The 25734-nt window shown below is 42.9% G+C and overlaps 1 protein-coding gene across 3 annotated transcripts in view; it reads left to right on the plus strand.

Moving 5' to 3' along the window:
- smad1 (SMAD family member 1) overlaps positions 1 to 25734 on the plus strand; it is a 114135-nt gene that overhangs the window by 60662 nt on the left and 27739 nt on the right. For 2 of the 3 annotated variants that reach the window (XM_043699166.2, XM_043699176.2), the window contains exons 3-4: positions 1949 to 2200; positions 5331 to 5453. In XM_043699166.2, the coding sequence (XP_043555101.1) occupies positions 1949 to 2200; positions 5331 to 5453 (375 nt within the window). The remainder of the gene's footprint in view (positions 1 to 1948; positions 2201 to 5330; positions 5454 to 25734) is intronic. The other variant, XM_043699195.2, reaches the window with a different exon arrangement.

Raw genomic sequence — 25734 nt, forward strand, 5'->3', positions numbered from 1 at the left:
TCTCGTTTTTATTTTTCCTCTTATGGAATGTTTGTATTCAATCTACCTGCCCTGTCAGGTAATTATGTTGCATGGCATTAAAGAATTCTACAAAAACTAAGAAATGCTATGGATGAGATTTTCTCTCAATGCTAAGTTTGACGAACATGCTTTGTTTCAGAATGTGTGATACACTGGTTCATTTACTGTGCAAAATGTAATTTTCGAAATGGGGGATAAAACTCTCCCAAGAAATGAAATCCAAGAGTTGCCATTGAATCTTAGTGTAACTTTGCTACTAGTGTTCCACATCAGACCCAGGCCAAAGAGACACAGTTGCCTATTTGGCTCTCCCCATGAGCCCCTCTGAGACAGGGAATAATGATCCATCATTAATTGCCCTGATTCTGCCTGTCTCCCACTGCCAGAAATAGCCTGCGTTTTTGGTTCTGAAATCAAATTTTCTGTCTTCCATTGAGATTGATGCTACCACCAATTGGATAAAAGTCTTATAAAGTGAGATTGTACAACAATTTTGAGTCTGCCAGGACTAATCATCACTCTCCTTTCATGAAGTAGAAACATTGACTTCCCCTTAAATTGGTATTCTTGTGAATTGTCCTGATGAATGCGAAGTGGAAAACTTCAACATTTGTTTTGGGAATTCAAGTATTGATGACCTTACACAATGCACTTTCAAATTGCTTGACATATTTTGTGTGTCAGTGTTTTGTCGGTATCTTGTTAGTGGAGACTATAACTCATATTACTACTACATAACAATATAACCAAACTATAAGTGACCAAAACAACTCAATACTTGAGACATATATGCAATGCGGTTGTGAAGAGAAGAAAGCAGGTTTTTTGAAAACATAGCTGCATTTTTTATGTCTGAGCATGTCAAGTATAAAAAACCTACATGTGCTGCAAGTTTTTAAAAAAGTCAACTGGTTTTGCAGGTGGGTTTTTTTTTGGGGGGGGTGGGGGGGGGGGGGGGGGAGTCCAGTTGGCTGGATGGGTGGTTTGCAATGCAGTTGGATTCCCCCCCCCCCCACCCCACTCCCCTCTACCCCAGCAGCACAGATTTCTTTTCCACACCGGCTGAGGTTACTGTAAAGGTCCTGCCTACTCAGCATTGAGCCTTGTCAGCTGCTTAAATTCATCACTAGCTGTGTGTCTCCAAAGACAGTGCAGCTTTGTGGTCCTCTGGAACTTCTCTTCTGGTGCACTCTAAATTGACAGTTTGAAATCCTTGCATTCGGCCTGAAGTGTGCTAGATGAAAAGTTTGGCAACCTGTCTCTTTTCAACAATGCTATAAATTCAGATCTCTTTCTTCAGTTTACCGTGGGTGTCGTGTGTGTAACAAACATAGAAAATGCTGGAGAACCTCAGCAGGTCCTGCAGCATCTATGGAGAAAGAAGCAGTTAACGCCTCAAGGCAGAATGCAAGCTTTCAGAGCGCTGCTCCTTTGTCAGGTAGGGAGTTGGCCGCACTAACTACCTGATGAAGGAGCAGTACTCCGATAGCTTGTACTTCCAAATAAATCTGTTGGACTATAACTTGGTTTTGCGTGATTTTTAATTTTGTCCACCCCAGTCCAACACTGGCACCTCCAGATCAAGTCAGAAATGACAATGCTGCAGAACCAAAGTTACATTGAACTCAAAACATTAACTCTGCTTCTCTGTCTACAGATACTACCAGACCTGCTGAGTTTTTCCAACATTGTTTGTTTCATATTTCCAGCATACACTTTTTTTTTATTTTGCGTCATTTGTGTCTTTTAAATGCGTTAAATATCCACCAGTTATGGAGTAGTGGAAGTGGACATAATGGTAGATTTAAAAATATGTAACATCAGAGATATTTGTTTATACTCTGCACTTTATTTGCTAATCAACTGCAGGTTTAAAAGACTTTTTGTAGAATATTTCATTTTTTTTTAACCTTCCCTTTTGTTCCAGTTCTTCCTCCAGTGTTGGTTCCAAGACACAGTGAATTTAACCCACAACATAGCCTACTTGCACAGTTTCGTAATTTGGGACATAACGATCCTCCTATGCCACAAAATGCTGCCTTTCCAGTTTCCTTTCAACAGCCAAACAGCCACCCGTTCCCCAACTCTCCCAACAGAAGTTATCCCAGCTCCCCAGGAAGTAGTACATATCCTCATTCTCCAGCCAGTTCTGGACCAAGCAGCCCATTTCAGATACCAGGTAAGTGTCATATTGTGCTTTGATAATATTCCTTAACCATCCTTGCTATTGCCTTCATTCTTGTATTAACTACCTAAATTGGGTCAAAACAAAGTAGTTTACTTTTATACGCATCTCCTACCAACACTTTTGAACAGGAAGTGGGTGCCTTTGACATCATTGTGTGCCCACAATGCAATGGAATTGGACTCTTTGTTACTGCCTGTCCCTTGCTGGCCAGGCCTTGCCCATTCTTGTTGCTGATTGCCCCTATCACCCACTCAGACAGTGGCACAATACGTGAGGTAGTGCTTGATATACTAAGGGCTCTTGAGCAGTTTTCTCATTCATTTTAGGGTCACCGGGTTGCTGCATGAAATAAACTTTAAGTATGAAATCATTGTAAAAGTCTGCTGTCAGTAATATTGAAGGGGCTACAACTGCATGGGCTGTGAGAGCACTCTCAACAGTTGTGAGGACAAGAAATGCTGCTTAAATGTATTGCTGAAATGCTTCCCTTCTCTAGTCCAAAACAGCTGTCTTTAGGGATTTTTAATTTTCAGCTCAATATTTGTGAAGAAGTATCAAAGGAATTGGGGTAATGGAAATGTATGAAAAATAATCAATCTGACTCCTATGGACACAGAAATGAGTTATGACTGTCTCTTTCGAACAGTCAGTGGATGCTTGGAATTCACTGCCATAGACAGATGTACAGTAGTATAATCACATTCGAGGATAAGCTGGTCTGGTCTAATAAATGGAACATAGCATCTGATTGATTGTTACACTAAGGTTGTCAGGTACAATTGATAGCATGCTTCCTCTTGTGAAAGGAAAACAGACTGATTTGATCATGACTGCAGTCATAATGGTTTTCTTCACTGAAATTGATTCTGGGAGGGAAGGCCTGTTGTTTATAACTCTGAGTAAGATAGAAGTGATGGTTATATAGGGTGAAAGATTACTGTTGATTATTTAATTTTAAAACAAATAGTTGAAATTTTTAGATTAACTTGTTTAAATGTTCAATAATTAATATCTTTTTGGTGCCATGAGTCTAGAATTCTAAACTAAATTGCTGAAACTTGATCTCCTAACTTCACTGAAGAAACGAATACTTGACTAACTAAGCATGAAGTGTTAAAAGAACAGCAAAGCTGAGTCACTCTGAAATTAATTTTGATGAGCAATCCACAACTAAAATGTATTTTAACATGAAGACTGCTAGTTTAAAATTTGAAGCAGTTTTCTTAAAAAAAGAGAAAAATAAACCTAACATGATGAAGCATATAATTTGGTTCATTAAGCTTCTAAATCTGTATTGGGCAGTTGCATTTAAATTTTGGTTTTACTGTTTCTACATTCCTTTTTCAATCAAGTAAGTTGTTTATCACTAGTTAATAGAATAGTTGCACTTTGACCTTTCTTGATTTGTCTGCTCATAAAAATAACAACTTGCCTCCGGCATCCAGTTATCAGATTAATCTGTTGTTTTTCTCACTTTTAACCAGGTAGTTCAGTTTGCATTTTTACATCAGTTCCAAAATTCCTTTGCAGTTGATCTCTTGTCTTGTTTTAATATTGTGAACTAAGTTAGTGCTGAATTTGCTTATCCCAAGTCTCCGATCTATTGGGAGAAAGTGAGGACTGCAGATGCTGGAGATCAGAGTTGAGAGCGTGGTGCTGGAAAAGTGCAGCAGTCAGGCAGCATCTGAGGGGCAGGAGAATCAGCGCTTAGGGCATAAGTTTGAATGCAGCCTGACCTGCTGTGCTTTTCCAGAACCCCATACACACATTCTATCTATTGGCCCTGCGTGAGACTGAAAAAGCATACATTTCCACTTATGATAAGCATGATACTTTGTCACAGTGATTAGCTTTTACATAAGTCATTTGGACTAGTTGGTCTGTTTCTGTACTCTATATGAACAATGATATTAAATCTAATTGCACTGCTTCCAAGTCTCCAATGACTTCATTTCCACCGTGCTTCATATCCCACTACTTGAATCTCTCTCATGTACTCTTGTGTCTCTGTCTGTTGCAGTGTTTCCATATGGCAACGAGTTCTACATTCTTGCTGTTCTCTGTGCACTGATTCTCATTTAGTGCTTTGATGTACAAAGGAACCTCGATTATCCGGCATTCGATTACCTGAATTTTGGAATATTTCGTACAAGATTGCAAAGTCCCGATGCTTGGCTAAACTACGTTATCCAGCATTCGATTATCCGAACATTTGATTACCTGAACAAAATACTCCCCACCCATGTAGTTCGGATTATCGAGGTTTCTCTATATTAGTCATTTTCTTATTTGTGTCTTATATGCTGATGAGTGCAAAACATTCTCTTAATCCTCGCTATCAAGCTTATTTATTTTAAAGACTTCATCAGGCCATTACTTAATGTTCTTGAGAAAAGAGCCTTTACTTTCTCCATCTCTCCTGATAGTTCCACTTTTTTGATTCTGACTATATAGCTTAACATTGTTTATTTTGTTTGCTGCTTTTCACTGGTAAAGTCGCACATCTACTAATGTCTAGAAAATATTCAATTCAAAATGTACCCATTTCATTCACATTCATCATATCATATAGAATGTCAGAACTTTTTCCCCATTTATACTCAAGTATGGATTGTCGTCACATGAATAGTTTGTCATATTTTATTTGATCCATGGCTACCTCAGAGTCAGTTACTCTGCGACCCAACTACACTCATTTGTCTCTGAGCACTGAAGTTCTGAAGACAAATCATGCTATTTTAGTTTCATAATATTACAATCCAGAGTAGGCCTATTGGCCCGGTGAGCCTGCTCTGCCATTCATTAAGATTACGGCTGATCTATCCAGTGGACTTACCAATGGATCAGAGTCCACAACACTCCACTCAATAGTCTTTCCCTATCCCAGCCACATAACTTCACTCCTCCCAAATATTCAGTGCTCTTTATCCTTTAACCACTTTGTCTTTCTTCAGCTTTATCTAGAACTTTCACTACCTTGAGTTTAACTTGCAGATTTTAACATTGATATTTCCTGAATTAAGTCCTTAGATGCTTGCATTTCTGTAGTGACATATTTTCATTTATTTGGAGCCACTTAGGATTCACCGTACATAGTTGTAATTTTGTTATCTATCGACAGCAGATACTCCCCCTCCTGCCTATATGCCTCCAGATGATCAAATGACGCAAGATGGTTCACAGCCCATGGAAACGTCAAATGTTCATGTACCTACAATACCACCGCATCTAACCAACCGAGCAGGTAAAGAATAGGAATTGCAAACAAAACCTGAAAACATAAATCTTTGTAATTTTGTTTGACCCAAGAGAAGTGTCTGTTGGAACATGAAGTATCTGTGGATATTGATGGTAGCTGATTTATTTTGGTTGTACATATGACTCAGTTTGGAACTGTATTTTATACTGTGAATCCTTCACTAGCAGGGTCTAAAGTAGCTGCTTCATTAATTTTATTTAGTTTGCATTGATGCTTCACCTTTTTACGCATATAATGCATTTTCTCTGAAGTTTTCATAATTTGACTTGGACACTTTTGGTAGTTGTTAGTTGATCTGAACTCAACATGTTGAGGGGGGACGGTGTGGTGGGGGGTAACTTTTAATTGATTACCATCTTCATGATCTAGAGTGAGGAAAAGCATCAAGCTATAGGTCCACAGTAGATCCAGTGACATCCATTTGAAATTATATAGGAAAGAGAACATGGTTGAGTTTGACATTTCACTGTTCGCCATTTTATTGATGCTCCATGTTTAAGTTGCATATAAAAAATGGGTGTTTGGAGACATGTCCAAGAACATACAAGTCAGGAGCAAGAATAGGCCACTTGTCCTTGAGCCTTCTCTGCCATTTGACAAGGCCATGCTGATCTGAATGTGGTCTTAACCCATTTCCTATCTGTTGTGTGGTAAATCAAGAATTTTCAAAAATATTTTAAAATATTTTTAAATATTCAATGACTTTGCCTCTACTGCTGTCTGGGGGAGAGGGCAACCCTTAATCTCCTCACTCTATCCCCTTGTTTTAATCTATTTACTAATTCTTGTCTGTCCTACAAGGAGAAATCCTTTCAGCATCCAACTTGCTGAATCCCTTTAGAATCCAGTATGTCTCAATAAGGTTATCGATCATACTTCTAAATTCTAACCTGTCCAATATGTCTATATAACATAACCCCTTGTTCCCAGGTATGTGTTAAGGTTTGCAAAACAAGCTTAGGGTTGTCCATGTGTTTTTTGTTGAGCTAGAAAATTCGATGAAGTGATTACTAGTCATCCCCAATTATATTTTTGAATGTTGAATATGAGTAGACCAAACTTATTGCCCTAATATGGTGCTAGAATGTCAGCTCTTTGAACTGATGTGTAGCCCTGTAGGGCTAATGTGCCTATAGTGAAGTGTGGAATTGTAGAATATTAAACCACTGATGATGAGGGGTAATATATCCAGGTCAGAATAATATGGAACCGGGAGTGGCTGTTTCCACAACATGGCAGCACTTGTTCTTTTTGGCCATCAAGGACACAGGAATAAGCTGCTGTTGAATTAAATGTAGCTAGTTGTGTTTCATCCTATAAATCATGCATACCACAAATAATGTGCAAATGGTGCCTTGGATAGATTTGCAATAGTCTGTCCTATTCAGTTACTGGCCTGAATTCAAATGAGAAAATGCTGGAAAATCTCAGTAGGTCTGGCAGCATCTGTAAGGAGAGAAAAGAGCTGATGTTTTGAGTCTAACTGACCCTTTATCAAAGCTAAGCATTTTAGCTTTGACAAAGGGTCGGTTAGACTCGAAACGTCAGCTCTTTTCTCTCCTTACAGATGCTGCCAAACCTCCTAAGATTTTCCAGCATTTTCTCTCTTGGTTTCGGATTCTAGCATCCGCAGTAATTTGCTTTTAACTGGCCTGAATTAATGCCTTAGTATTAGGAGTTTGAAGACACTTCAGAAAGAAGTATTGAAGAATTGGGAAATAGCTGGTCTTTGACTCTGTGACTCTACTCTTGCAGAGATTGTTCTAACAGGCACTTGCATGGTATTGATGTTATCTGTCTTTTGTTATCCAAAGCCTAGCTGTTTTTGCAAATGTATATACTAAAATCCTCAGTAAACAGCCAGGCTGGTCTTTGAAAATAGTTAAACTGCAGATGCTTTCCTGCAAAACACCTGTTTGTTTGTGTTGAAAGGGTGAAATGAATATCCATTGAGAAGCTTGACCATGATCAAAGTTTGGGAGAAGATTTGTAGCTCGGGTGCTCGTTGTTGTGGTTCTGTTCCCTGAGCTGGGAATTTGTCTTGCAAACATTTCGTCCCCTGTCTAGGTGACATCCTCAGTGCTTGGGAGCCTCCGTGAAGCGCTTCTGTGATGTTTCCTCCAGCATTTATAGTGGCCTGTGTAGTGGCAGAGACCGGCCACTATAAATGCCGGAGGAAACATCACAGAAGCGCTTCATAGGAGGCTCCCAAGCACTGAGGATGTCACCTAGACAGGAGACGAAACGTTTGCAAGACAAATTCCCAGCTTGACCATGATGTTGGTTAAATATGATTTCAGCCACTGCAGTATTTTTCTTTGACTCCCATTAAGATGACTTATTTTAGGCCTGTTGATGTCTTTTCTTAAATGCCATAAAATTGAGGACAAGTATTCTTGCCTCTGCTCTAGAGTTCAGTTCTCCTGTCCGTGACTAATGCTTGGAGGTGAGCAGTTCTGACATTATCCAGATTGTACATTAGAACATAGAACAATACAGCGCAGAACAGGCCCTTCAGCCCTCGATGTTGTGTTGATCTGTGAACTATTTTCAGCTCGTCTCCCTACGCTATCCCATCTTCATCCATGTGCTTATCCAAGGATTGTTTAAATCTCCCTAATATGGCTGAGTTCACTACATTGGCAGGTAGGGCATTCCACACCCTTACCATTCTCTGCATAAAGAACCTGCCTCTGACATCTGTCTTAAATCTATCACTCCTCAATTTGTAGTTATGCCTGCTCGTACAAGCTGACGTCATCATCCTAGGAAAAAAACTTTCACTGTCTACCCTATCTAATCCTCTGATTATCTTGTATGCCTCTATCAAATCCCCTTTTAGCCGCCGCCTCCTTGCCAATGAGAACAGACCCAAGTCTCTCAGCCTTTCCTCGTAAGACCTTCCCTCCAGACTAGGCAACATCCTGGTAAATCTCTGCACCTTTTCCAGTGCTTCCACATCCTTACCAAAATATGGCAACCAAAACTGTACACAATATTCCAAGTGTGGCCGCACTAGCGTTTTGTTTAGTCGCAGCATGATATTGCGACTCCGGAACTCAATCCCTCTACCAATGAAACATAACACACTGTATGCCTTCTTTACAGCACTATCAACCTGGGTGGCAACTTTCAGGGATCTATGTACATGGACTCCAAGATCCCTCTGCACATCCACACTACCAAGAATCTTTCCATTGACCCAGTATTTTGCCTTCCTGTTAATCTTCCCAAAGTGCATCACCTCACATTTATCTGCGTTGAACTCCATTTGCCACCCCTCAGCCCAATTCTGCAGTTTATCCAAATCCCCCTGCAAACTGTAACAGTCTTCCAAACTGTCAACTACTCCACCGACTTTAGTGTTGTCTGCAAATTTACTAATCCTGCGTCTGAGTCATGTATAAAAATGACAAACCGCACTGGTTCCAAAACAGATCCTTGTGGCACACTACTAGTAGCCGGACTCCAGACTGAATATTTTCTATCAACCACCACTCACTTTCTTTCAGAAAGCCAATTTCTAATCTAAACTGCTAAATCACCTTCAATCCCATGCCTCTGCATTTTCTCCAATAGCTTACCATTTTGAACTTTATCAAAGGCTTTACTGAAGTCCATGCATACCATGTCAATTGCCCTACCCTCTTCCACATGCTTGGTCACCTTCTCAAAAAACTGAGGTTTGTGAGACATGACCTGCCCTTGACGAAACCATGTTGACTATCTGAAATCAAATTGTTGCTTGCTAGATGATTATAAATCTCATCTCTTATAATCCTTTCCAAAATCTTCCCTACAAAAGGAGTAAGGCTCACTGGTCTATAAAGTATTAATCAAGTATTGTTTAATCACAATATTGACCAATTTCAGTGAAGTTTTGGAAGGAGTTAGTTGATAAGCAGTTCCTAAAGCAGCAATTGGCTCTGTTAGACTTAACTGTATTAGATTTTAACTTGTGGAAACAACATTGCCTTCCACATGGTCAGATAAATGCGATCGTTTTAGCAATGTGTTAACAGGAAGTGGCTAACTTTCAAGTCCACCTCTATAGCTGTGCAAATGGGATAATTGAAACCTATAGCTATTTTGTACTATATCCTCATGAACTTTTTTGTTGCATGCAGTGAACTGTATTGGCTAGTCACAGGCATCAGATGTAGTGAAGACCTCTGGATGAAGCCAGATAGAATGATGCATTTTGCAGTTTTGGCTGAGGATATTTGCATCTTAACTTTGTCCCTTATACTCAAGATGTGGAGGTGCTGGTGTTGGATTGGGGTGGACATAGTCAGACATGATAACGGGTGATACTCCAACTGTTAAATTCTTTTACTCCGAAGGTTTTTTACATGCTTGATGCAACTGCAACACACCAACTTCTGTGAGCAAGCAACCAAATTTATGAAGCACAGTGCAGTGCAAGCTAGGTGACCCCCTTTGACCCTCTTCACAGGCATGCAAAGTCAGGTCAAAGTCAGGCACTCAACAAAGGAAACACATCCCCTTTATACAGGCCAGTTGTGCAATGCTTACTGATACTCTGGGCACTCTTCCACAGTCGCATGGCCACTCAAGAAAACCCCCTATCACTCAGTGACATGTTATCCCAGGTACACTGGCAGGATGAGATCATCCTCTGAGATAATGCAAATGCTAATGTTCTAATCCTGGGGAACCGTTATGCAGACGATTTCCTGACTCTGATTCCAAGTTAATACAGGTGCAACATACCTCTGGCCAGAAAGCATTTGAATGGAAGAGATTGAATTGATAGTTTAACTTGTCTGGTCTCCTTCCTTTCGGAAGGATGTTCTGAAACTTGAAAGGGCTCAGAAAAGATTTACAAGGATGTTGTCAGGGTTGGAGGATTTGTGATTTCAAATAAACCTGTTGGGTGTTAATTTCTGGTTCTGTAGATTGTGAAGGAGCAAAAATGGCCTTTGCAGTGATATGTACTACTTGTCAGATGTGGGAGTTTAAAGAGAGTTTAAGGGTTACTGCGGATTATATCTGCCATAAATGCTGTTGGATGCGAATCTTATCAGATCATATGGATCGGTTGGAGAGACAGATAGAAGCGATGAGGAATTTGCAACAGCAATAGTATGTGATGGATGGCAGATATAGGAAGGGGGGAAAGTCTCAGATACAGTCACATAGATGGGTTAACTCCAGGAAGGGTAAGAGAGGTAGGCAGCTAGTGCAGGCGTCTTTTGTGGATATACCCATTTCAACAAGTATGCTGTTTTGGAAAATGTAGGGGGTGATGGATTCTTAGGGGAACGTAGCACGAACAGCCAAGTTTCTGGTATTGAGACTGGCTCTAATGCAACGAGGGGTATGTCGGATTCCAGGAGATCAATTGTGTTAGGGGATTCTGTAGTCAGAGGTACAGACAGACGTTTCTGTGGCCAGCAGAGAAAAAGCAGAATGGTGTGTTGTTTCTCTGGTGCCAGGATCAAGCATGTCTTAGAGAGGGTGTAGAATGTTCTCACGGGGGAGAGGGGCCAGCAGGAGGTCATTGTCCACATTGGAACCAACGACATTGGAAGGGAAAACATTGAGACTCTGAAGGGAGATTACAGAGAGTTAGGCAGAAATTTAAAAAGGAGGTCCTCAAGGGTAGTACTATCTGGATTACTCCCAGTGCTATGAGCTAGTGAGGGCAGGAATAGGTGGATAGAGCAGATGAATGCATGGCTGAGGAGCTGGTGTATGGGAGAAGGATTCACATTTTTGGATCATTGGAATCTCTTTTGGGGTAGAAGTGACCTGTACAAGAAGGTCGGATTGCACCTAAATTGGAAGGGGACTAATATACTGGCAGGGAAATTTGCTAGAACTGCTTGGGAGGATTTAAACTAGTAAGGTGGCGGGGTGGGACCCAGGGAGATAGTGAAGAAAGACATTAATCTGAGACGGGTATAGCTGAGAACAGAAGTGAGTCAAACAGTCAGGGTAGGCAGGGACAAGGTAGGACTAATAAATTGAACTGCATTTATTTCAATGCAAGGGGCCTAACAGGAAAGGCAGATGAACTCAGGGCATGGTTAGGAACATGGGACTGGGATATGATAGCAATTACGGAAACATGGCTCAGAGATGGGCAGGACTAGCAGCTTAATAGTCTGGGATACAGATGCTACAGAAAAGATAGAAAGGGAGGCAAGAGAGGAGGGAGAGTGCCATTTTTGATAAGGAATAGCATTACAGCTGTGCTAAGGGAGGATATTCCTGGAAATACATCCAGGGAAGTTATTTGGGTGGAACTGAGAAATAAGAAAGGAATGATCACCTTATTGGGATTGTATTATAGACCCCCCAATAGCCAGAGGGAAATTGAGAAACAATCTTGTATGGAGATCTCAGCTATCTGTAAGAATAATAGGGTAGTTATGGATTTTAACTTTCCAAACATCGACTGGGACTGCCATAGTGTTAAAGGTTTAGATGGAGAGGAATTTCTTATGTGCGTACAAGAAAATTTCCTGATTCAGTATGTGGATGTACCTGCCAGAGAAGGTGCAAAACTTGTCCTACTCTTGGGAAATAAGGCAGGGCAGGTGACTGAGGTGTCAGTGGGGGAGCACTTTGGGGCCAGCGACCATAATTCTACTAGATTTAAAATAGTGATAGAAAAGGATAGACCAGATCTAAAAGTTGAAGTTCTAAATTGCAGAAAGGCCAATTTTGACGGTGTGAGGCAAGAACTTTCGAAAGTTGATTGGAGGCAAGTGTTCGCAGGTAAAAGGACAGCTGGAAAATGGGAAGCCTTCAGAAATGAGATAATAAGAATCCAGAGAAAGTATATTCCTGTCGGGGTGAAAGGGAAGGCTGGTAGGTATAGGGAATGCTGGATGACTAAAGAAATGGAGGGTTTGGTTAAGAAAAAGAAGGAAGTATATGTCAGGTATAGACAGGATAGATCGAGTGAATCCTTCGAAGAGTACAAAGAAAATAGGAGTATACTTGAGAGGGAAATCAGGAGGGCAAAATGGGGACATGAGATAGCTTTGGCAAATACAATTAAGGAGAATCCAAAGGGTTTTTACAAATCTATTAAGGACAAAAGGGTAACTAGAGAGAGAATAGAGCTCCTCAAAGATCAGCAAGGCGGCCTTTGTGTGGAGCCACAGAAAATGGGGGAGATACTAAATGAATATTTTACATCAGCATTTACTGTGGAAAAGAATATGCAAGATATAGACTGTGGGGAAATAGATGTAAAATGTCCAGATTACAGAGGAGGAAGTGCTGGATGTCTTGAAATGGTTAAAGGTGGATAAATCCCCAGGACATGATCAGGTATACCCGAGAACTCTGTGGGAAGCTAGAGAAGTGATTGCTGGGCCTTTTGCTGAGATATTTGTATCATCGATAGTCACAGGTGAGGTGCCGGAGACTGGAGGTTGGCAAACGTGGTACCACTGCTTAAGAAGGGCGGTAAAGACAAGCCAGGGAACTATCGACCGGTGAGCCTGACCTCGGTGGTGAGCAAGTTGTTGGAGGGAATCCTGAGGGACAGGATGTGCATGTATTTGGAAAGGCAAGGACTGATTCAGGATAGTCAGCTGGCTTTGTGCGTAGGAAATCATGTCTCTCAAACTTGATTGAGTTTTTTGAAGAAGTAACAAAGAAGATTGATGAGGGCAGAGCAGTAAATGTGATCTATATGGACTTCAGTAAGGCGTTTAACAAGGTTCCACATGGGAGACTGATTAGCAAGGTTAGATCTCATGGAATACAGGGAGAACTAGCCATTTGGATACAGAACTGGCTCAAAGGTAGAAGACAGAGGGTGGTGGTGGGTGGTTGTTTTTCAGACTGGAGGCCTGTGACCAGTGGAGTGCCACAAGGATCGGTGCTGGGTCCTCTACTTTTTGTCATTTGCATAAATGATTTGGATGCGAGCATAAGAGGTACAGTTAGTAAGTTTGCAGATGACACCAAAATTGGAGGTGTAGTGGACAGCGAAGAGGGTTACCTCAGATTACAACAGGATCTTGACCAGATGGGCCAATGGGCTGAGAAGTGCCAGATGGAGTTTAATTCAGATAAATGCGAGGTGCTGCATTTTGGGAAAGCAAATCTTAGCAGGACTTATACACTTAATGGTAAGTTCCTAGGGAGTGTTGCTGAACAAAGAGACCTTGGAGTGCAGGTTCATAGCTCCTTGAAAGTGGAGTCGCAGGGAGAGAGGATTGTGAAGAAGGCGTTTGGTATGCTTTCCTTTATTGGTCGGAGTATTGAGTACAGGAGTTGGGAAGTCATGTTGCGGCTGTACATGACATTGGTTAGGCCACTGTTGGAATATTGCGTGAAATTCTGTTCTCCTTCCTATCGGAAAGATGTTGTGAAACTTGAAAGGGTTCAGAAAAGATTTACAAGGATGTTATCAGGGTTGGAGAATCTGAGCTACCGGGAGAGGCTGAACAGGCTGGCGCTGTTTTCCCGGGAGTGTCGGAGGCTGAGGGGTGACCTTATAGAGGTTTACAAAATTGAGGGGCATAGATAGGATAAATAGACAAAGTCTTTTCCCTGGGGTGGGTGAGTCCAGAACTAGAGGGCATAGGTTTAGGATGAGGGGGGAAAGATATACAAGAAACCTAAGGGGTAACTTTTTCACGCAGAGGATGGTACGTGTATGGAATGAGCTGCCAGAGGAAGTGGTGAAGGCTGGTACAATTGCAACATTTAAGAGGCATTTGGATGGGTATATGAATAGGAAGGGTTTGGAGGGATATGGGTTGGGTGCTGGCAGGTGGGACTAGATTGGGTTGGGATATCTGGTCGGCATGGACGGATTGGACCGAAGGGTCTGTTTCCATGCTGTACATCTCTATGACTCCATGACTATAACCTGGTGTTGTGTGATTTCTGACCTGATACTCGACTGTTAGATTGCACTGTGGTTTTTGATACCACTGTTGAAAGTATTGATGCCTCACCCGCTTGATTACCTAGCTGTACACAGTCATTCTCAACTGGATGAACACTTGCTTGTGGAAGTGCTGACCTCTTATTTATAACTTGATTTTTGGCAGAGTTCATGCTTGTGTAGTAGCTTTGTATTTTATCTTAAAGTCACTTCTGCTGTAGATGTGTCCTTCTACACTTGCTCCTTTGAGCCAGGGATGGTTGGCTAGATAGAATATGCCCTGGAGAGGTCAGGAGTAGTGGATGAATCTTGAGATTCTGTAAATGTACTCGTAAATTTATTATTTGATTGGATTGTGGGGCAGCTGTCCAATTTGTGCACCCTGATTCATTTTATAAAAGAATCCTTTTGGAATGTGACAGTCAAACATTGTTGCTCATCCCTAGCTGTTAATCGAACTGCTGCAGTCCTATTGGTGTAAGCACACTTGCAGTGCTGTTCGGAGGGAGAAAGTGAGGTCTGCAGATGCTGGAGACCAAAGTTGAAACTTTATTGCTGGAACAGCACAGCAGGTCAGGCAGCATCCAGGGAACAGGAGATTCGACGTTTCGGGCACAGGCCCTTCTTCAGGAATGAGCAGAGAGTGTTCAGCAGGAGAAGATAAGAGGTAGGGAGGAGGGACTTGGAGGAGGGGCGTTGGAAATGTGATAGGTGGAAAGAGGTCAAGGTGAGGGTGATAGGTCGGAGTAGGATGGAGGCGGAGAGGTCAAGAAGAAGACTGCAGGTCAGGAAGGCGGTGCCGGGCTGGAGGGATTCGGCTGAGACAAGGTGGGGGGAGGGGGGGATGAAGAAACTGGTGAAGTCCAAGTTCATCCCCTGTGGTTGGAGGGTTCCCAGTCGGAAGATAAGACGCTCCTCCTCCGACCGTCGCGTTGTTGTGGTTTGGCGGTGGATGAGTCCAATGACCTGCATATCCTCGGTGGAGTGGGAGGGGGAGTTGAAATGCTGTGCCACAGGTTGGTTGGGTTGGTTCGTCCGGGTGGCCCAGAGGTGCTCTCTGAATCGCTCCGCAAGTAGGCGGCCTGTCTCCCCAATATAGAGGAGGCCACACCAGCTGCAGCGGATGCAGTAGATGATGTGGGTGGAGGTGCAGGTGAATCTGTGGCGGATATGGAAGTTTCCTTTGGGGCCTTGGAGAGAAGTGAGGGGGGAGGTGTGGGCGCAAGTGTTGCACCTCCTGCGGTTGCAAGGGAAGGTGCCGGGAGTGGAGGTTGGGTCGGTGGGGGGTGTGGATCTGACAAGGGAGTCGCGGAGGGAGTGGTCTCTACGGAAAGCTGATAGGGGAGGGGAGGGAAATATATCCTTGGTGCTGGGGTCTGTTTGGAGGTGGCGGAAGTGACGGCGGATGATGCGCTGTACATGGAGATTGGTGGGGTGGTAGGTGAGGACCAGTGGGGTTCTGTCCTGGTGGCGGTTGGAGGGGCGGGGCTCAAGGGCGGAGGAGCGGGAAGTGGAGGAGATGTGGTGGAGGGCACCGTCGACCACATCGGGGGGGAAATTGCGGTCCTTGAAGAAGGAGGCCATCTGTGTTGTACGTATTTTGAACTGGTCCTCCTGGGAGCAGATGCGGCGGAGACGAAGGAATTGGGAGAATGGGATGGCGTTTTTACAGGGGGCAGGATGGGAGGAGGTGTAGTCCAGGTAGCTGTGGGAGTCGGTTGGTTTGTAGTAGATGTCCGTGTTGATTCAGTCGCCTGAGATAGAAATAGAAAGGTCTAGGAAGGGGAGGGAGGAGTCCGAGACTGTCCAGGTGAATTTGAGGTCGGGGTGGAAGGTGTTAGTGTAGTGGATGAACTGTTCAACCTCCTCGTGGGAGCACGAGGTAGCGCCGATACAGTCATCAATGTAGCGAAGGAAAAGATGGGGGGTGGGGCCAGTGTAGTTGCGGAAGATGGATTGTTCCACATATCCTACGAAGAGGCAGGCATAGCTGGGGCCCATGCGGGTGCCCATGGCTACTCCTTTTGTTTGGAGAAAGTGGGAAGATTGGAAAGAAAAGTTGTTCAGGGTGAGGACCAGTTCAGTCAGTCGAAGGAGGGTGTCGGTGGAAGGGTACTGGGTGGTACGGCGGGAAAGGAAGAAGCGGAGTGCTTTGAGTCCTTCGTGATGGGGGATGGAGGTGTACAGGGACTGGATGTCCATGGTGAAGATGAGGCGTTGGGGACCGGGGAAGCGGAAATCCTGGAGGAGGTGGAGGGTGTGGGTGGTGTCACGAACGTACGTGGGGAGTTCTTGGACTAATGGGGACAGGACCGTGTCGAGGTATGCCGAGATGAGTTCAGTTGGGCAGGAGCAGGCTGAGACGATGGGTCGTCCGGGGCAGTCAGGTTTGTGGATTTTGGGCAGGAGGTAGAAACGGGCGGTGCGGGGTTGTGGGACTATGAGGTTGGAGGCGGTGGATGGGAGGTCCCCTGAGGTGATGAGGTTATGGATGGTCTGGGAGATGATGGTTTGGTGGTGGGGGGTGGGGTCATGGTCAAGGGGACGGTAGGAGGAGGTATCTGCGAGCTGGCGTTTGGCCTCAGCGGTGTAAAGGTCAGTGCGCCAAACTACTACTGCGCCTCCCTTGTCAGCTGGTTTGATGGTGAGGTTGAGGTTGGAACGGAGGGAGTGGAGGGCTGCGCGTTCCGAAGGTGAGAGGTTGGAGTGGGTGAGAGGGGTGTGGGAGTTCAGGTAGCGGTTAATATCGCGGCGGCAGTTTGCTATGAAGAGGTCGAGGGCAGGTAGGAGGCCAGCACGGGGTGTCCAGGTGGACGGGGTGTGTTGGAGGTGGGAGAAGGGGTCGTCAGAGGGTGGGCGAGAGTCTTGATTGAAGAAGAAGGCACGGAGGCGAAGGCGGCGGAAGAATTGTTCGATGTCACTCCGTGTATTGAATTCATTGACCCGAGAACGTGTGGGAACGAAGGTGAGACCTCTGCTGAGGACTGATCTTTCATCCTCAGAGAGGGGCAAGTCTGGAGGGATGGTGAACACACGGCAGGTCGGGGAGCTAGGACCTGGTGTGGGACTGGAGCTGGATGTGGGGGCGGGGCTAGGCCTGGGGGCGGGGACAGGTCGGCGTGGGGGCGGAGTTGGACATGGTGATGGAGACCGGCGGGGGGGCGGGGTTAGGCGCGGTGACGGAACTCGGCCGGGGGGCGGAGTTAGGCGCGGTGACGGAAAGCAGCGGGGGGGCGGGGTTAGGCGTGGTGACGGAACGCGGCGGGGGGCGGGGTTAGGCGTGGTGACGGAACCGGCGGGGGGGCAGAGACACATGCGGCGATGTGGTCCAAATGTAGGTTCCTGACGTCACTGGGTGCGGAAGTAGCTGCGGCGACCACGGAGACAGAGTTCTTCCCCATAGCCGCGGAGGTCGCCAATCTGTTGGCGATTGTCTTCATGACGATCGCAGAGCAGGTTGTCTGTGCGGCGATCCCGGAGGCGGTTGTTTGGGCCGCGATCATGAAGGTTGCGAGGTCGGTGGGGGCGGAAGTGACGTCATCGTCGTCGGCGTCTGCGGCTATTGCCGCGGGCGCTGTAGCGGCCGCGTGTGTAATGGCGCCGGACTGGTTTCGGAGGCCGATGGAAGTTTCTGGAACGGTTGAGGAATCCGGAGTTTGGGGGTTAGTGCATGAAAGTTTTTGGTACTTACTTCGGAGGGAGTCAGGATTTTGACCCTTTGAGTGAAGTAACAGCGATTATTGTTCCAAGTCAAGATGGTAAGAGTCTTGGAAACATACTTCCAGTGGTGGCACAAACACAGAAGGCTAGCAAAATCCAGCAGATCTTGCAGCATCTGTGGAGAGAGAAATAAGAGTTAATGTTTAGATTCTGTTATGACTTCTCTTCAGAATTGGCTTTTCCATAGATTGGCTAGGCCAACATTTATTTCCCATCCCAAATTGCAGCAGTAGTGAAGTAGAGGGGGTGAATTTTTGAGGTGGTTGGAATGCTAATCAAGAAGGCTGTTTTGCCCTGGATGTCAGGGTTCTTGTGTTGCTGGAGTTGCACTCACCTGGACAAATGAAAAATATTCCATGATACATGTAAATGATAAATAAGCCTTGCTGAGACAATAAGAGCCATTTGCTGTAGAATCCTTGCCCCTCTCATATTTTAGCTGCACTATTTATATGTCTGGTCTAGTTAAGATTAGTCAATGGTAACTCACAGGATTTTAATAATGGGGGATTTACTGACAATACGATTGAATAATGAGGGAATATTCTCTTGTTTGTTGTCTGGAACTGGTGTAGCATACGTTATTTGTCAGTTTCAGCCCAAACTTGAATGATGGTTAGGTCTTGCTGTATATGGACGTGGATGGTTCTATTTCTGACAAATCATTTTTGATAACAAGCACTTCACAGACATCTGAAAACATCCCCATTTCTGAACTTATGATATAGGTAAAGTCATTGAAGAAGGGCTTATGCCCAAAACGTCGATTCTCCTGTTCCTTGGATGCTGCCTGACCTGCTGTGCTTTTCTAGCAACACATTTTCAGCTCTGATCTCCAGCATCTGCAGTCCTCACTTTCTCCTCAAAGTAATTGAAGTGGCAGCCATTGGCTGGGGATTAGAAATCAGCCTGACAAACTCCTCCAGTGATTTCCTGAGCTGAATTGGTTGATTTTTGACAGTGATGAAGCCAACCAGTGGGCATTTTTCACCTGGTTCAACTGATTTCTGTTTAACTGGGACTACTTGCAACCACTTTGGTCAAAAGCTGTTGTGATGTCTAGGAAGTTATACACAATGTGTATCTTTGAATTCAGCTCTTTTTTTTCTATGATGGACCAAGTTTGTGATGAGATCAGGAGGTATGTGGCCCTGTTAATCTTCAAACTGAGCATTGGTGAGTTGTTTATTGCTGTGTAAATGTTAGTTTTTGAATTTTCTGATGTGACTTAGTACACTAGAGCCTTAGGACTCAGCTATTTCTGGTCAAGGGTTTGCCACATTGTGTCAGTATAGAGTTACAGTAGACCAAGTAAGCATGGCAGATTTCCTTCCCTAAAAAATACGAATGAACCTGATGAATTTTTACAGCAATCTAACCGTGATGGTGGGTTTAAAAAAAACCTCTTTTTAATTTGGGTGGACTTATTCATTGGATTTAAATTCCACCATTTGAGTGATGTGATTTGTATTCATGTCCCCAAAGAAATAGCCTAGGCATTTTGGATTATCAGTCAGTAAAATTAGCACTATTCTAACACCTAGCAGATGCTTGAGAACATCAGTGATAACTGGGCTGAGAATACCTAAATTTTATCTTCGAAAATATGTGGATTACTGGTAAGCCCATTTATTTTGTGACTTTGTAGTAATCCTTTTGGTGGCAGTCTTGCTAGAACACTTCAGAGAGCATTAAAAATTAACCACATGGAAGTAAGTGAAAGCCAGATTGGCTGGGCATGAATAGCAATCTTTATTCTTCAGCAGATTGCAAAGTACTAAACATTGAAAGTTAGTATGGGCCCCATGCACACCATGATTGATATAATAATTCAAATAAAGTTTGAAGTACACTAGGGAACCTTGATTGTGCTCAAATTGTACAAACATTGCAAAGTAATAACCAAAAGTCAATTGCATGTTAAACCAGATAACTGAAACACAGAATACAGTTTGGAACAAATTGTACTAGTGACGATACATCTTGAATACTTTGACCTTTTCTGGTCGCAGTTTGCTAACAGTTAGAGTTGCCCTAGGAAGAGCCACAGTGCTGATGCCCTGACTATGACCCATGAAAGACATCTGAAAGCTGGTTTTGGAAAAATGTTGGCAAGTTAAACTGAGTGAACTGTTCTGAGGGTCTCAGGTCTACCTAAATTAATACAGGCAAAACTATAGGACTCAGGTCGGGTATTCTTCATGCAATTGTTCATGACTTGGAATTTAGAGACTGTGGATACTGCAATCATTAATGCATCTGCTGCTTACTGCAATATGGGTCTGTACAGATGTGGATTGGTGAGCTGTGCTAGGTCTTCTGACAAATGAGATCAATATTTGAAATTCTTACTTTGAGCATATCTTTGTCCAACTTAAGTTACAAGCTAGTCAAAGGTAGTTATTGATGTGTGAATCATCCATCACCAAAATCTTTTATTTCCACACTTTGTTTCTAGGAAATCTAGATTTATCCATTGCGCAGTAGTATTACTGACCTTAATTCCTGCAAAGTTTGACCAATGACAGCAGCTATACATTTTCAGCATGTTGCCTTTATACTTCACATTTTCAATAAACCTAGTTTAATATTTACAGCCAGGTAACCCATCCCTAGTGGCCTTTGAGAAGGTGACAGTGTGCTGGATTTTTAGAACTTCTGAAATTTGGTGTAGGTAGATCATGTATTAAGGAGGGGTTTATAGAATTTTAACCTAGTTACATTGAAATAATGGTGGTACATTTTCAAGTCAGGATCATGAATAGTTTGGCCTTGTCCTTCTCGATGGTAGTGATCGTAGGATTTGGAAGGGGCTTTCTAAGGAACCATGGTGAATTTCTGCAGTGCATCTTGTAGATGGTGTACACTGCTGCTACTGTGCATTGCCAGTGGTGGGACTGAATACTGTTGGATGTGGCACCAGTCAAACAAGTTACTTTGTCCTGGATGATGTCAAGCTTCTTCGTGTTGCTGGAGCTGCACTCAACAGGCTGGTGAGGAGTATGTGGAAAAATGTGCCTTATGGGGGATTCAGTAAGGGGGAATACCTTTAGAGGACAAGGGGCAGTGGTTAGATATCTTTCTTGTTAGAGATGGCCATAATCTGACACCGCATGAATGCTGTTGTCAGCCCAAACCTGGATATTGTTGCATTTAAGCATAGACTGCTTCAGTGACTCAGGTTACGAATTGTGTTGAACATTGTCCACTTTGTACCTTGTGATGGAGGGAAAGACACTGATGAAGCAGGTGAATTATGGTTAGATCTAGGGACATCACCTTGTGGAATTGCTAAAGGCTCTTGTGATTAAGAGGTCCAGGTTCAAGCCCCACCTGCTCCAGAGAAATGTAATCTTATCTCTATATAGGTTGATTAAATTATCTATCTTGAACTCCCAAAACACCACTACCACCAGTTCCCAGTCACTTCAGTTTTGCTAGGGCTACCTGATGCTCCACTTCATCAAATATGGCATTGATCTTAAGGACAGTAACTCTTACCTCTGAAGTGTTCAGCTGATTGGAAGTAAGGTTGTAATGAGGTCAGGAGTTAAGGTTCCTAATGGAACCTAAACTGAGCATTACTGAGTAGGTTATTGTTAAACCTGTGATGTTTGATAGCACTATTGGTGAAACCCACATCCCTTTATTGATGATTGAGTTTAGACAGAAGGCGTGGTTGGATTTGAACTGCTTTTTGTGTACTGGGCATGGCTGGACAATTTTCCACATTGAGTAGATATGTGTTGTAGCTGTCATGAATAGGGCTTGGTGTGGGGATTGCAAATTCTGGAGCGTATGTCTGCACTGTTATGTTGGAATGTTGCCTGAGCCTATATCCTGTACCATGTCGAATACTTCTGGCTGTTTCTTGAAATCACGTGTAATGACTCAAATTTGCTGAAGAGTAGCATCTGTGATGCTGGAGACATCTGGAGGAGGCCAAGATGGTTCAATCAGTCAACTGATTCTGAGGGTTTGACAGTTAGGGTTTGCTTGACTAAGCTGTGAGACAGCTCACCCAATTTTGGCATTAGTTTCCAGGTAGTGTGTTTATGATACCTTAGTCAGGATCACCTGGTCCACATCTAGTTTCATTTCTTTTTCAACACTTTGCAGTGGTTAGCTTTCTAAGCCATTTCAGAGAGCAGTTGAGAGTCACATGGGAATGGACTAGTATGTAAGCCAGTCCAGGTAAGGATGGCAGTTTCCTTCTCTGAAGAGCACTAGTAAAGCAGATAGATTTCTAAGAAAACCAGTAGTGGTTTCATCATTATTAGACTTCTAATTCCATACTATTGTTTTCATATTCAACCATCTGTTGTGGTGGGATTCATATCCAGGACATCACAACACTGCTGGGTTTCTGGATTACTAGACTAGTGACAATACCGCTGTCATTCCCTTTCCATAGTCTTAAACTCTATGTAGCTCACTCAGTATCTGAAACAAGTCAGCCATATTTCCTTAATTTAACCAATAAAGAAGTAGATCCTTGCAAAAAAAAAATCTTGCTTGAGCAAAGGTAGTTAATTGATTAATGCAAGGTTTAAAATGTACAATGTGTCCTTGAAAAGTAACACATCCACATAATGTCACCACCTTTGGAGGAGAGAGAGCTTCACAATATTGAATGTTTCTATATAGGATAACAAATTCTCAAAATAAATTTCTAACAAGATTCATTACATATTGTACAGAAAACATTTTCATTTTTACACTTGTACCATAATGCAAAATTATGAAAACTTAATGCAAGCAACATCAAATACACATAAAAATAGGATTAGCAGGGTATTAATGCACTACATGGCAGCTTTTTTATTCTAATCCCTTCCTTACATTCTGCAAAGAATGTATCAGTTAAGTCCACAGTCCAATTGTTGCTCTTTTTTTGTCAGCTGGAAAAGTCCTTCCATCTTTAAATTCATTTGCTGTATTCAAACATGATTAGTACTCTGTTTCAGACAGCAAGATGAAAATGGGTTCTTAGTGTGTCAGCAACTCCTTTCTTTTCCAATCAAAAGACCCTTTTGGCTGATTTGAGAAATTTACTGACATGTTTTTATGTTCAAACAAATGTGCTGTATTCCTGTTGACATTGATCACTGATAATTTCTGGGATGTTTTATTTTCTCTTGATAGTATCTGAATAAACTTAATTCTTTCTGAGCGATGCTTACAGATTCCTTGCCCAGATTAGTAGTTGCCCACATAATTCTCAAATGACGTCTTTCTAATCCTGTTGGGGTTTTTCGCAATCTTTTGTGAATTGCTCATCTGCCTGGATTCCTGCTACTTTTTAAAGTATGGATTTATTCTTCCGTACTGTGGATCTCCTAGTTTGTTCTCTGAATAACACTAGAATTGAAAAACATTCATTGCTCCTTTTGCAGTTCCAGGACATCTCTGCAGGTGTTCCTTTGGGTAGTGTCCTAGTGTCTGAGGCCCAACCATCTTCAGCTGCTTTATCAAAAACTTTCCCTCCATCATAAGGTGAGGGAGTGTTTACCAATGATTGCACAGTGTTCCGTACCATTTGTTGACTAATCAGATACTGAAGCAGTCCATATGCAACAAGATCAAGAAGTGGCAAATAACATCTGTGCCACACAAATGCTGGCTATGTCCATCATCGATAAGAGTCCATCTAACCACTGCCCCATGACATTCCATAGTATTGCCATCACTGAATCCTCCGCTATCAATTTTCTGGGCATTTTCATTGACCAGAAATTCAACAGGACTCACCACATAACTACAGTGGCTACAAAAGCAGGACAGAGTCTACAAATACTGCTGCGAGTAATGTACTCCTGACCCAAATTCTGTCCACCATCTACAAGGCACATGTTAGGAGAGTGATGGAATATTCCCCACATGCCTGGATGAGTGTCACTCCAAAAGCACTCAAGAAGCTTGACACCATCCAGGACAAAGCAATTGCTGGATTGCCACTATGTACACTCCCTCCACCACCATCACTGAATAGCAGCAGTGTGTACTATCTGCAAGATGCACTGCAGAAATTCACCAAAGATCCTGACATAGTACCTTCCAAACCCATGACCACTTCCATCTACAAGGACAAGGGCAGCAGATCAATGGGAACATCACTCCACCTTCAAGTTCTTCTCCAAGCCACTTATCATCCTGATTTGGAAATATATTGCTGTTCCTTCACTGCTTGGTCAAACTCCTGGGAATCCCTCCCTAATGGCATTATGAGTAATCCACAGCAAGTGGACAGCAGCAGTTCAAGAAGACAGCTCACCACCACCTTCTCAAAGATAACTAAGGGCAGCCAGTGATGTCCACATTTCACAAATGCAAAGTGAAAAAAAGGAAATTTCAGAGGTTCATAAGCTGTTTTTCCTTTCTTTGTTCAAGGTGTTTTTCCTACTTCCTAGTGGCTCGTGATACTTTAAGTTAAGTTTTAATTCAAAATCTGTCTTACTGAATTTACATCTACAAATTTATTGTTTAGCTGTTACTAGTCCTCCTTCAAGTATCTTAATTTATTGGCAGATGCTCATGTATTCACAACCGTTCATGATTTTCATCTATCACATACCTCTCATTATTTTCGGCACTTTGTTTCTTTATATTTGTTCATTATTGACAGTATGCTTCTTGTTGTTAGTAGCCGCAGTCATTTTGGAGAGTTTAGCAAGATCAACATGGTAAGGTGCCAGGTGCAACATAGTGGTCAGCATGATGCCATCTACACCAGCCAAATCATAAACCATTGTAAAATCTACCATTTCAATAAACTCTGAATAATTTTCACGGTCTTTACTCCAATTACTAGGCTACTCTGAAACAAATTTTTATACAAGGAAACTGATTCATTAATCCTATGAATATCCACTGTTTTTCTTTAATCAAACTACCTAGAACACGAATCATTATCAGCTACCATCAATGTCTGAGCTGCTCCAGTGTGTCTTTAAACATTAACTTGTTTTGTTGGAGGAACTTAAACCGCATTCTCCATTTAAGTTGGTTCTGAGGGAACACATTTACCAGTGCCATTGTTTTAACATCTATTTGATTTTCTGGTGCATCCTCTCCTGTAGCCCCTAATATTACCACTAACCTACAGTTTGGTTTAAACCAACCAGTTCTATCTTATGGCAATGGAAGCACATTAGCTTTTGGACATCACTTCTACTCTTAGCATTTTGGCCTGAGGAGAGGACCCCTTGTGTTCCCACCTAATGATTCTTGTCCTCACTGTTACTTTCTATTACCCTCCCACTTTGTTAACAACCTGAGAAGAATACCTTGGTATCAGGGATTGTGGACAAACTTGTAATCATTAGCCATCTGGGCTGTTTGACTACGTTTTGAAGCCTTTTGGTTCTCTTTGCATGTCCTTGCAGAGATTGAGAGTATTTAAATTCTTCAATTTTCTGAGCCTTTCATAGGTGAGCTTTTAAGTGCCAGTATCCAATGGTTGATGACAAGGTGCTTCACCCTCTAAAACTCTGCAAGTCTGCTGAGGCTATGACTGGAGGTTTTGACATTTCTGCTTGTAAGCTTTTAGCACAAACTTGAGCTCTAAGGGTAGCCGTTTGGTCATCTTGTGATTGAAGAAATCTCCTCAAAGTTTTACAAACCTCAATGAACTTTGCTTGCTAACTTGTTGTACTTCCTATACAT

This window comes from Chiloscyllium plagiosum, unplaced genomic scaffold (assembly GCF_037043375.1).
Source record: "Chiloscyllium plagiosum isolate Xiang-an unplaced genomic scaffold, Cpla_swu_hap1 HiC_scaffold_1, whole genome shotgun sequence".
NCBI lineage: Eukaryota > Metazoa > Chordata > Chondrichthyes > Orectolobiformes > Hemiscylliidae > Chiloscyllium > Chiloscyllium plagiosum.